The following is a 13,390-nucleotide window of genomic DNA, read 5'->3' on the forward strand; positions in this document are numbered from 1 at the left end:
GACAGGACACGGCAGTCTCTCCTCCGCTGAGCAGGACAGAGAGTCTGTCAGTGTCTCGGCCCAGCGGACGTCTGTGCTGCAGCATGAGGACTGACACGACCGAGGAGACAGTCAGCTCTCAGTCTCACATGCCAACCAAACATTTACATTGAAACAGGGAGAGACAGAGTGGGAGGCATCATAAGATTCTTGAAACACAAGTCATGTGCTTCAGTCAAACTGCTGCTAAGAGGATATGGATAACCATGAAGAACACACACACACACACACGCACACGCACACACAGACACACTCATAAACTCAGGTAAAATACAGGGGGACTCCAGTTGTGTCCATAGCGCCCCTCAGTGGACACAGATACAACAAGACCTCTGGCGTTGTTTTTCTTCCATAGTTCAAAGGTCAGCTGGTGTTTTAACAGCTGAAAGCACCAAATGTACAAAACCACCCCAAAATGTGTTTTCACAGATGTCAAGTACTGTATTTTTACACACCCACATATCAATTCAAACAACAAAAAATCTTTTTTTTTTCTGGTTTATTAATTTATGTTCTGGTTTATTAATTTAAAGTTATGTAACTTTTCAAAAACATTCAATGTACTGTCATTTGTTCTTCAGCGGTTACTTCAAGTAGTCTTTTCTGCATTATATTAATTCTCTCCGAAAACAGAGAAACTTTTTATATCATTAGTACTTCAGTGCAGCCACATTCTCCATAAATACAAAAATAAAACATATTTAGTTAAAAGACATTCTCTCAATTTAGCTATGACATCATCATTTGTTCAGAAGGTCTCTCCATGCCTCTACGTGATAGCATGGAGGAGAAAACATAGACCACCACAAACAGCTCTATGGAGTTACACACTTCCACCACTAGATGGCGCCATACTCAGACGTCGCCGATACTATTAAGAGTACGGAATTCAGTATAATCTGTTACAACATATTTCTGTATGTTTAGACACCAACTGAAAACACATTCTCCAGTGTGCGGTGGACATGCCCTCGTCAAAGTGCATTAAGCAAGAGACACATGTAAAACAAAGTCTTTCTGATGCGCGCACACACACACACGTTTGTGTCGAGTCCATTTGATCTGTTGTATATCCATGCCATTAGTCTGTATGGTCGGCCTGCAGGCTCTGTGAAGTCTATAAGACCAGTCTGTATGGGCAGTCTATAAGACGAGTCTATAAGACCAGCCCTTACGGCCAGTCAGCGGCCTGGGTTGCTCACAGGTGTGAGGACGAGGAGAGTTCGTAGAACAGCACGTAAGCGTCACTGCTGGGCACTTGACTAGACGACATGGGACTCACTCTGCAGACAGAAAGCAGAGTGCATGTTAAGAGTCATAAACACACGCTAGCAGCCACTAGTTAAAGCCACATCTTTAACACACGCTAGCAGCCACTAGTTAAAGCCACATCTTTAACACACGCTAGCAGCCACTAGTTAAAGCCACATCTTTAACACACGCTAGCAGCCACTAGTTAAAGCCACATCTTTAACACACGCTAGCAGACGTCAATGGACACCATCACAGACAGGAAGTTGCGTACCTTGTGTCGTTGTAGTTGTACCACTCCCCCAGGACAGGGTTTCTGCAGTAGGCAGTGTAATGGCCCCCCAGAGTGGTCCCTGAGTGGTTGGACACGGCATAGAGGTTGTACACTGCATTAGCTACACAGACAGAGGGGAGAGAAGAAGTCATATTAGTTCCTATCTCTGAAGTGGGTAACTATCACCAGATTGAGTTAACCGTTTATTTCAAGGTACTCAAATCTCTTACTAGCCAAGAGAAGAACAGTAGTGGTGTGGTGCTGGTCCTGAACATGGGGGAACTCACCACTGCCATCCCAGGAGAACTCCCTGAGGTCCAGGTCTTTGAGAGGGAAGTTGACGAAGGTCGAGAGTTTGCTGGTTCTGACGCAAGACTCTGAGAAGCGTTTGAGGTCTGGGAGAAAATCCTGGTCAAGGAACAGGACAACTGGGTAGAGGAAACACTTCACTAAACAACAATAATAACAGCAGCTCGTACAGCCTAACTCAGCTGTAAGGTAGTCCTGACTGCTCTTAGGACAGCCATTACAGAGCAGCTGTAGAGATCGCATCATGAAGCAACAGCAAGGATACGAAGCACAAGGATCTGAGGAAACTTCTGGATGGTGAACTTCTTGGTGCATTTCCTCCTGGTTTTACAGCGGCAGCAGGTCTGAGCGGAGGGAGGGTTAGGGTTAGGGACGTGGTCAGGGCTCACGGCTGAGGCCAGGGACGGCTAGGGTGGACGAACATATGAACACAGACTCAAAGCAAACACGTCTGTGTTCAGACTCACCGGTTTCTCATCTCCATCCAACACGTCCTCTCTAGTAAAGAGACGCATGCAGTCCATCACATTCACCTCCCCCATGCTCTTCTGGAAAAACCAAGAACAATTTAGACTGTGTGCGGGCATGCGTGAATGTTTTAAACAAAAAACATGTAGTACCATAAGTGTGTCTGTATGTGTGTGTGTGTCACCTTAGCGACAGGCAGTGACAGATCCCAGAAGGGTTCAAACACCGTGGAACAGTAGCCACAGTGACTACAGGTCAGAGAGCTCTTCAGCTGCCCCACAAACAGATCTATGACACACACACAGAGGAACACACCGTTACACACTGGTTTACCCACAGACACACACACACACACACCAGTCTGCCAGGTACTCACCCACCACCTTGCTGTCTTCTCGTTCCAGGTATCTGCTCCACATCCTCATCCCCTTCTCACTGTCCCTGGGAGCAGAGGCATACAGGTTAGACCCTGACCCAGGCTCCATCAGTCCTGTGTGCGTGTACGTTTAGGTGTGTGTAGGGTTAGGTGTGCGTGTAGGGTTAGGTGTGCATGTAGGGTTAGGTGTGCGTGTAGGGTTAGGTGTGTGCGTGCGTGTGTAGGGGTAGGAGTGTGAGAGTGTGTGTGTGTGTGTGTGTGTAGGGTTAGGTGTGTGTGTGTAGGGTTAGGTGTGTGCGTGCGTGTGTAGGGGTAGGAGTGTGAGAGTGTGTGTGTGCGTGTGTGTGTAGGGTTAGGTGTGTGTGTGTAGGGTTAGGTGTGTGTGTGCAGGTTAGACCAGGACTTACGAGAGGTGGTCAATGTCCTCCATAGGAACCCTCGTCCTTAGCCTCACTCTGTTCACCTCGTTATGGAGCCCGTCCAATAGGAACCTCAGGAACTCCTGGGCATCCTGCTGACTGGAGGAGACAGAAAGAGGAGGAGCCAGAAAGTTGATAGAGGGAGAAAGTGGAGGAAGAGGTTTAGAAGAGATGGAACTAAACAAACTCATGAGCCAAACGGAGACAGGATATACGTCGTCACGCCGTGTTCACAAGGACGCTTCGGCGTGTTCAGAGAGGAGCACCTACTTGTAGCCCACAAACTTGGGGGCGTGTCTCTGGATCTGGGTCCGGAAGTCTGACGGACTGATGGGCTCCGTGGAGACGGAGGACCAGAGAGACTGAGTGAGCTTGGCAAACTCTGGAGAGAGAGAGAGAGAGAGAGAGAGAGAGAGAGAGAGAGAGAGAGACAGACAGAGAGAGAGACAGACAGAGAGAGAGAAAGAGACAGAGAGGGAGAGAGAGAGAGAGACAGAGACAGAGACAGTAAGACAAAGTGCAGCGGAGAGACAAAGCGAGAGAAGGAAATACGACAACTTATTTAACAGGGGTGACATTGTAGGCAACAGCCATAATGTGGAACATTCAGGTTTGAACAAGCTGAAGAGAGCTTCGAGTGGAATCGTTAACCATCTCCCAAACGGGGCTGTGTACATGATCTCTGTGTAATTAACACCCAGATGTGTATGCTGTGTGACGTCTGAAGCTAAACATCAGACGATCACGCGTGTGGGCTGGAGCAGGAGCCTCCATCTACAGCAGACAGGGTCAGGGGTCGCTCAGGGGTCGCTCAGGGGTCACTCAGGGGTCGCTCAGGGGTCAAGGTGTTGCGAGCTCTTACCCTCCATGAGGGCAGCTTTGGCCTGGCAGGAGGGGCTGAGGTCAGAGCGGTGGCAGCCCCTCAGACAGTAGTCTCTCAGCTCAGGGGTGTTGCTCAGGCACTGCAGGATGGAGTTCATGAAACACTGGACAGAGGAGAGGGGGGGGGCATAGAGGAGAGGGGGGGAGAGGGGAGGGGGGGAGCATAGAGGAGAGGAGGGGGGGGCATAGAGGAGAGGTGGGGGGGCATAGAGGAGAGGGGGGGGCATAGAGGAGAGAATAGGCAAGACAATATTCAATAAAACAACAACAGTATTTGCTCAAAACAAACATGCAGGCTGCACACACACCAACGTGTAGGACCATACAGTGATCATGTGCCTGTTTGCAGTATAGTACACACACACACGCACGCACACAGCTGCGGGTCACAGCAGACATGTTTGCTTTAGTCCATAACACAGGTGCTGGTTATGGGGTACTTACGGTGTTGCCGAGGTTACGAAGTCCCACCAGGCCCTGTGGAGTCTTGTTCTGAGAGAGAGAGAGACAGAGAGACAGAGAGAGAAACAGAGAGAGAGAGACAGAGAGAGAGAGAGAGAGAGAGAGAGAGAGAGAGAGAGAGAAAGAGAGAGAAAGAGAGAGACAGAGAGAGAGAGAGAGAGAGAGACAGAGAGACAGAGAGAGAAACAGAGAGAGAAACAGAGAGAGAAACAGAGAGAGAGACAGAGAGAGAGAGACAGAGAGAGAGAGAGAGAGAGAGAGAGAGAGAGAGAGAGAGAGAGAGAGAGAGAGAGAGAGAGAGACAGAGAGAGAGACAGAGAGAGAGACAGAGAGAGAGACGTTAATATGTTGCAGAATCAAAATGGCTTCCTCCTACGCATCTTTGGCACATGGTTAGCTTTAGAGCACCGTTTTACAAAACCCAGGAACACAGCAAGACTCATACGCGTTTACTCTCCTAGGTGTGATGTTGTGTTGTGTGTTTTGCTTACAATTTTCAATTTTAAAAACTGCCGGAGTTGGTTAGTGTGAGTTGGTCAGGTGTTCCAGCACACAAACTAGTCAACAAAACAAAATCACATCAGTGGGGGGAAACAGAGCCAGCAGGCCATCGAAATCTCTGCATGTTTACAGCGTCAAGAGACACAGCACTGTGTCTGAATCTGTGTGTGTGTGGCTGTGTGTGTGGCTGTGTGTGTGTGGCTGTGTGTGCGTGTGGGTGAGTGAGTAAGTGCGTGACCACACTGTCACCAGCATCACATGACTCCAGGACTGCTGGAATCTAAGACAGATCTGCTACATGAAGGCTCGTCGTTCCAGGGAGCAACACCACTCCTAACGTCATGTGATAGGCTCAGATCCCTGTCACTCATAGCTGCTGCCATGGTGACGTCAGACCGAGGCATGGGTGGGATGAGAGTCACAAATTCCTCTGGTTTAAGGATAGTTGATCATCTACCTTCACAGTTATGCAAGGCAAGCAAAAGAACACAGTTTGCTGATGTCATTGTCCTCATCCCTAACCATGTTTAGAAAGGACTGAGTGAGCGTGGCATGTCGGAGATGGTCTCCTGGGTCTGGAGTCAATCCCTTGTAGCTGTGGTGACAGATCGCCTGGATATGACCCAGGGTTAGCGTAGGGGGCTGGGCTAAGCTACAGGCCGGTTTAATGGATAATGGGACTAATATTTTCCATGCGTGATCTTTCTCGCAAAGCACGCAGATGCATTTCCAGGGATTGTGGACAAGGTCCTGTTGGTTCACGGAAGCTGCTTTCTAGGCAGGCTGGCTTCACGCCTGCTCGGAGCAGAGTTCAGGTGTGACGGCTTGACAGGGTCAACGAGCCCCACTTCACCACCTCTGCACCCTCACGCAAACTGTCACTGCAGCCATACATCAGGAGAGGCTGACACAACGGCCCTTTCTCCTGTCCTATCTTAACAGATGTACAGTATTTTAAGGGGGCATTTTTCATGCTTTGTAGGACAGTTTGAAGTGAGGGACAGGAAAGTTAGTGAAGGGGAAGGCAGACAGAGAGAGGGGGGGAAGGCACAACGTCCCGGACAGAGAGAGGGGGGGAAGGCACAACGTCCCGGACAGAGAGAGGGGGGGAAGGCACAACGTCCCGGACAGAGAGAGGGGGGGAAGGCCTGCAGCACAGGGCCAAGGGCTGGATTCAAACCCGCTGCGGTAAGGCCTCAGCCGACATGCGGTGAGCCAGCAGGACGCCTCCTTGCTGTCCGTCTTGTGTTTGAAGTAACAGGAGAGAGGCAGGGACTCTGAGCGGCTCTCATTGGCTCACTACCCGGCTTAGACCAGAGAATGGAGGCGTGCCATTGGTTGGCACAGGCTGAAGTTAGAGAGGAACGCTCTGATCCAATCTTACTGTGATGCTAGTGGCCAAACAACCTGTGACTGAGTAACACAAACACACACACACTTCAGGCATGCTTTATAAAGGAAAGCCAACAGACATTCTTCTGCTCCTGGCAGAATATGTCCTCTTCTGGAACAAACACAGATGTGTACACACACAAACAGAGAACACTTCTGTACATGCATATCAGATTGTTTTATCTGAACGATAAGGCAGTTATTAGCAGCCTGGGCTGGCGGCAGAACAGCATGCTCTGCCCAAACTCATAAAGCGTAGGCTGTTCAGGGACTCCCTACTGCATCAAGATAACGCCAGCATTCTCACAGAAAGGCCCTTATCTCTGAGTACATAGCTGATGTGCACGCCCTAATTGTTACTTTGACACAGGGCAGATATGTACCTGATTAGCTGAAGGTGTCTTGGTTATGTAAGAGCTCAGAGCTCCAGGTTATCACCTGCAGGTGCTGATAGAAGGCCTTCTGGAAGCATGGCCACAGAGCTGTCTGCCCCCCCCCCCGTCTGTTCCTCCACCCTCTGCAGCTTCATCAACTAAGACGACCTACGTCAGCTACAGTAACCAAGCCATCTGATGGGGGTCCTGGCAGGACGGAGAGGAAGAGGTGTGGCCTCCTGGGGGTGGGGTGGGTGGGGACCACCCCGGAAGTAACAGTCACACGCAGCTGATTGGCTGACTGGATGATGGACACGGGGGGCCCAAGCATGAGACATTTTGTATTGTGTCTGTCTGTCACTGGGACCCCTGGTAGGAGAGGAGGGGGGAGAGGAGGGTATGGACCCTTTTATGAGGGGAAGGGGCCCAATTTGACCCTGAAGGAGGGGACGGGGGTCAGTGTGACCTCTGGTAGGAGGGGAGGGTGAGGAGGGTGTTTGAGGCGGACAGTGTGTCGAGTTGCCTTCCCCTGGGTTCACTTCAAGATACCTGAAGCAACAGGTCGTGCCTACTTATGACAACAATGTTATTAATGGACACACTAAAGTCAAGTGTGATAGTATATGGAAAGAAAAATATGTTTCTGTTCTATGCCTGCCTCCCACTCTCTAAATAGACTTACACACTTCGCTGGTGATTATGACCAGGTTGTGTAAGCGTAGAATTATGTTTTCTAGACTCCTTACAAATGACTGAATATAAGCTTACAATAAGGAGCTAAAGAAAACAGCTGGGACGACGAAGGTTATGCGTGTTTCAGTGCCCGTTCCGCCGCCAGCGGCTGAGTGGAAGACGCCCTTTGCTCCGCGCCGTGTTACATAACTCAGCCAACCGCGCGAGGTTAACCTCGGGGACATGCTGCAGTCAGCTAACGAGCGCCACAACAACGTATAGGAAACCTTTACGGGCAGAGTTTTAACAAAATCGTCAACATCGTAATTCCAATTGCACAACCTGAAAACTAAAAGAGTTTTATAACAAAAATCAAGACGGCGTTAAAAGTGCGACTTGCACCTTATCATTCCATTCATCATCTGCACTGATAGGCCACTAAATCTACAATAGTCCTGTTGTAAACATAGCAAACCTATCCTATATTAAACGCCTTCCGTTTGCTCCTACTTTGAAGGAGCTCAACAACTCAGGGACTGCGTATCATGTGCAATGCTTCTTGAATTACAATACTTGTTGCAGGCGTTACTGAATGTTGAAACCAATCCAGAGCAGTTTCACATCTCCAATTTGAGCTTTTCCCAAGAAATCCGATGCTCACTGGCTACGTCTCCTACGTAGGTGACGAGAACAACATGCGAATTTATGTCTATAGTTGGTGGAAATGCAACCAAATATGACTGTCAATCAAGCAGCATCATTACTGAGCCCACTATCCGTTATCACTAGCCCACTTCGAATCAGTCTCAACCCCAACGCGAACACAATACCGTTTAGACTCACCTTGGCTTGATTGATAAGGAGACCCACAAATGTTGACACCAACATGGATCGCGACATTGGAGGGCTTTTCCGCCGCAGGTCTTGTTTCATGAATGGGAACGCAGTGGCCGGAGCCTCCTCGGGAACAGTAACCGTGTATGACTGTCGCATACTGGGCATGATGGCGGTATGGTGTCGTCTACAGCGGACGCTTCAATGAATTGTCTGTCGGCGATGAAAAGTTGTCTACTGCAATTGCGATATAACCTGGTCCTGGGTAGGCTAAGTGTACTTGAAAAGAGGCTAATCAATTCTTACAACGTAGCCGATCAATCTAAGTGAAGTGCACCACAGAGCAGACTTGTACAATAAGTCCAGTCTATCCCACTGGCCTGTGGTTGCCTTTAACTCGCACACTGTTGAGCTTGCAGATGAATAGAGCTTTATCCGTTTACTAGTGCACCGTAGGCTACGTCCTTTCGGTAATGTGTGTAGGTCGAAGAACAAACGCAAACCCGGCTTGCTCTTTCGTTTTACTACGCACTGCACACGCCCCCTTGGAGTCGGCTGACGTCACGAAATGCCTCACGCTTGTTGAGACGTCAAACGGAGAGGGGGAGAAATTCTCCCATTCACAGAAGTAGAAGTAGAGAGAGAAAGCGAGAGAAAGCGAGAGGGGGAGGCGGTGGAGACAGGGGAGGTGGAAGAGAGATTTATCTATCTGAATGTGTCCACATGATGTACATTACGTCTATATTGGAGGATAAATCTTCAGAATATTTTGTCAACATGCGGATTAACTGGTGTCATAATGTGCATGAAAACATATTGCAGTTAAATATTTAAGTTATTAGACAACTCCTGCATTATGTAAACATAAACAGCCTCTCTCTCTTTCCCTTTCTCCCTCCTTCTTCCTTCTCTTACTCCCTCTATGCTTTCACTAACCCTCATTGTAGCCCCTTGCCCCTATGGCATTAACCTTTGTTACCTAACCCTTTACACAAGGATACTTTCACTAAACCCTCACTGACCCCATTCAAACACAGTGTAAGACCAAACAAACACCAACTAACATCTAGGTTGTGTTGGTTTGGAGTTGGCATTTGTAGGGGCAGTGTGAAAATCCCAGTTATCTGTGGAGAAGGTTTGGTGTTTGTTGGACAGTGTCTGGATGTCGTCCATGAACCCTCATTATAACCCTGGTGGTTAACTCTGGGCCTCCAAGCTACACCGTGAAAAACCACAGGTTGCTTACAGGTGAGAGGACAGTTCACCTGTCCAACCACAGTCCAGGACAGTGCCCATCAAGGACCACAATCCAGTGACTATGTGTTGTTCAGTGAACACACACACACATCCTCTCTCTCACACACACCCACACCCCCCCTCGTATGGCTGACCTCAGAGCAAAGGAGCGGGCAGTGAGGCCTGTGTCTGTGTCACACACCCCTCGTATGGCTGACCTCAGAGCAGAGGAGCGGGCAGTGACTGCTGTGTCTGTATCACACCCCCCCTCGTATGGCTGACCTCAGAGCAGAGGAGCGGGCAGTGACTGCTGTGTCTGTATCACACCCCCAGCCCTCCTCCCTTGGAGAGAAGCTAAACAACAGCAAAACACCCACAAATAGGCTGGATAATAACGCCACTTCCCTGTTCAAAGGGAGCGCAGGATGACTGTGACTGCACTCCAACTGACAACAGAACACTTTACCCGTACGCACCTTACGCACACAAACACATCTGACGACCGGTAGCTACATTTTCCATTCTCAAACACTTTCATCCAGAGCGACACGCTAACGGTGTACAGACAATTAAGGATCAGGAACGCTTGGTCCTGACAGTAACCACGGTAACGCTTGGTCCTGACAGTAACCAAGGTAACGCTTGGTCCTGAAAGTATCCACGGTAACGCTTGGTCCTGACAGTACCACGGTAATGCTGGGCTGGGGCAGGGGCAGGGGCTGGGGCGGGGGCAGGGGCAGGGGCTGGGGCGGGGGCAGGGGCTGGGGCAGGGGCTGGGGAAGGGTAGGATGCCAGGGGTAGCAGTCATCAACACCACATCTTCCCCAGAGCCCCGACCGACCACCAACACATCACATCTGTGAGGCCAGGCAGCAGGAGAGGAACAGCACAGGCAGGCAGGGGCATGAGAGAAGGGCTGGACTGCAGCCAGAGGGCGAGAGACAGCTGAAAACACTGAGACAGAAGAAGAGAGGGGAAGAAAAGAAGGGAGGGAGGGAGGGGGCGATAGTTTACAGCGGAACTTCACAGAGGACAGTCAGGGAACAAGCAGACCCAGAATGTGTCCACAACAAACACCTGGGGACACACTCTCTCCGGCACCGGCTTGGCTGAACACCTACATGTGTGAATGCGTGTGTTAGAAAAGAGAGAGGGAGGGAAGGACAGCAAGAGAGGAGGGTAGAGAGACATAAAGGGAGAGAAAGAGAGAGAGTGTAAAAGAGAGAGGAACAAAGAAAGAAAGAAAGATTTAGAGCGGTAGTGAAAAAGCCCTCACTTGTGTGTGGTTCCTTTCATACACATTGCCACGACAACAACTATGTTCTGTTCCCTACGGAACAAGCAGAACCAGCCCGAGGGATGAAGGCAGAATACTGAGTTCCACTGGTGTTCACTGTTCCTCTGCTACAAGGAGCCACACTGCTCTCCCCCTTCCAGGACACAAAACACAGAAAGACAGGCACACAGACAGACAGACACACAGGCAGACAGGCAGGCACACAGGCACACAGGCAGGCACACAGGCAGACAGGCAGGCACACAGGCAGACAGGCAGGCACACAGGCAGACAGACAGGCACACAGGCAGACAGGCAGGCACACAGACAGGCAGACAGACAGACAGACAGACAGACAGGCAGGCACACAGACAGACAGGCAGACAGACAGGCACACAGACAGACAGACAGGCAGGCGGGCAGGCACACAGACAGACAGGCAGACAGGCAGACAGGCAGACACACAGACAGACAGGCAGACAGGCAGACAGACAGGCACACAGACAGACAGACAGGCAGGCAGGCACACAGACAGAAAGGCAGACAGACAGGTAGACAGACAGGCACACAGACAGACAGACAGGCAGATAGATTCTGGTTTCTGTTTCTGACCCAGCGACCTTCATGTCAATCACCTGAGTTCACAGTCCTAGGATGGGGCCTTTACTGCTGTCGTCCCTGGCGACCAGGTAAACTTTATGGTGGTGTCCATGGCTGGGCAGAGTTCAATGCCACGTTAATCTGCTGATTCAGATCTCACTCAATACTGTCAACTAGCAGTAACAGACACACACACTGCACACACACACACACTACACACCCACACTTCCACTGTCCACCCACATTGAACATACACACACATTGCACACACACACATTGCACAGGCACACACACATCCACTTACACACTTGCACGCAACTCAGCCACACCCACACACACACACCCACACACACAGGCACACACACACAGGCACACACACACAGGCAGAAAAGTAGGTTGTGGTTAATCATACGGTGGGGTTCAAGTTAGTCAGCTAGACTCCTGGGAATCCTGTATTTCAAAGGTGGGGCTCTGTCACCTAGGCGACAGCCCCTGACAACACACCTTGGTGATGAGTAACACAACTTGCTATGGATCAGCTATGTATGGAACGTCAATTACAGTGATCAAGTGAATCACACACTGTACTGACACACAGAACAGCTCACAAGACGAAAGCAAACAGCCATTGGTTGAACAAGGGGGATATCATGAAACGGTTGCCTTGCCAACGGTCACTCCGTCATGTTGCTGTAGCCAGATCCAGGCCAAACGGTTACGCTCCCAAACTAATCAGAAACAGATTCCACTAAGTACTTAAGTAGCTCTTTGTTCTTGCAAATTTAACATGTAAGCTACACGAAAAGACTGTTATTACTATAATAACACAATGGAAGTTTGTTTTCATTTCATTCATCGTTAAAAGAGACTTAAGGAGTATGTGAATCAATGTTAACTTGTTCTTCACCCCAAACTGGGAGTGAAAGCAGCTTAAGGTGTTAACAAATAAACACTGCCATCTAGTGGCATGTTGGGAGAACTGAATGTACAGATCAGCTACTACCGCCTCAACTATTATATCCTGACCTGACCCACCCTAACCCTCCCAAGAGAGTTCATACATCTCAAATAACCCAAGTCGAACTGTTTCTCTCTTCAGGTTCTTCCTCTCTCAGTTGAATCCACATAATCTCTCACAGACTCCTTTCCTGTCAACCATCACAAGAACTTTACACTGCTTGGTCATCACAGACAGTTCCTTGACTGACTACCTAAACACCATCAGCATTCTGATCCCTGGTGTCCGGTGGTGCTTTCTACGCCCACTCTTCGCATGTTGCTTTCATATAAAAGCCTCCATACCTCATAGCTCCAGAGCAGGGGGCCATAGCGGTCCGTGCTGCCCACCTCCAGCCGCCCTCTGGCTGGGTTGGCTCTCCTGGTGAGGGGGGCTGGCTGGTCCCACAGCCCCAGGGAGGTCAGGTCCTGGGTCAGACCGGACTGGCCGGCTTGGCGGTGCCGGTGGGACAGGGGGGAGCCGGCCGCAGGGGGCCCCAGGCGAGAGGGGGAGGGGCCCCGGCCACCTCTGTTCGCCACCAGGGCACGGCTGGAGCTCTCGCTGCGCCTGCCCGCCGGAGCAGCCTCAATCCTGGGGAGAGAGAGGAGAGGCCTCCCCCTCTCTGGCTCCAGCGCTGGGAGGCAGCCCAGGTGTCTGGAGGTGTGGTACCTGGAGGAGGAGGAGGAGAGTCCCTGGGAAGGGAAGCTAACAGGGGGCTCGTAGGAGTGGTAGGGCCCCAGCAGGATGGGGCCTGGGCTGCATCGCAGGCTGGACGAGACGCGGGACATGCTGGAGGGCTGAAAGGAGCAGGGCGGAACACCTATAGGAGAGCAAGGGTTAGGGTTCAGTCCAATCGGCTATATCATGAAAAACACTACACACACACACACACACACACACAAGCAGAACACTCACCAAATGCTCTAGTATAGTCTGCTATCCGTGTCCATATACAGGACTAGTCTCTAACGCCTCAAACTACGGATGTAGAGTCTGAGCACTACAGTGGCAGTTGATGTTGCTAATGT

At 50.3% G+C, this 13,390-nt stretch overlaps 1 protein-coding gene across 1 annotated transcript; it reads right to left on the reverse strand.

Annotated features, from left to right (window-relative positions):
- Positions 1-517: 517 nt before the first annotated feature.
- On the reverse strand, positions 518-8,770 carry LOC124479924 (ubiquitin carboxyl-terminal hydrolase 2-like). Its single transcript, XM_047038878.1, has 12 exons — positions 8,263-8,770; positions 4,463-4,510; positions 3,999-4,122; positions 3,407-3,518; positions 3,125-3,235; positions 2,718-2,782; positions 2,526-2,629; positions 2,341-2,421; positions 2,139-2,217; positions 1,852-1,959; positions 1,565-1,685; positions 518-1,322 (listed from the first exon to the last, which is right to left on the reverse strand). The coding sequence occupies exons 1-12, from the start codon at positions 8,419-8,421 to the stop codon at positions 1,238-1,240; spliced, it is 1,197 nt and encodes a 398-aa protein (XP_046894834.1). The 5' UTR covers positions 8,422-8,770; the 3' UTR covers positions 518-1,237.
- Positions 8,771-13,390: the final 4,620 nt, after the last annotated feature.

The sequence above is a fragment of the Hypomesus transpacificus genome, chromosome 17 (assembly GCF_021917145.1).
Source record: "Hypomesus transpacificus isolate Combined female chromosome 17, fHypTra1, whole genome shotgun sequence".
Lineage (NCBI taxonomy): Eukaryota > Metazoa > Chordata > Actinopteri > Osmeriformes > Osmeridae > Hypomesus > Hypomesus transpacificus.

Excerpts from the sequence above, each read along its gene's own strand:
- LOC124479924 (XM_047038878.1), bottom strand. The coding sequence starts at position 8,421 with ATGCCCAGTATGCGACAGTCATACACGGTTACTGTTCCCGAGGAGGCT. Across the intron at positions 4,511-8,262 it reads TCCTTATCAATCAAGCCAAG|AACAAGACTCCACAGGGCCT; the intron begins GTGAGTCTAAAC and ends TCTCTCTCTCAG. Across the intron at positions 1,323-1,564 it reads TACAACTACAACGACACAAG|AGTGAGTCCCATGTCGTCTA; the intron begins GTACGCAACTTC and ends TTCTGTCTGCAG.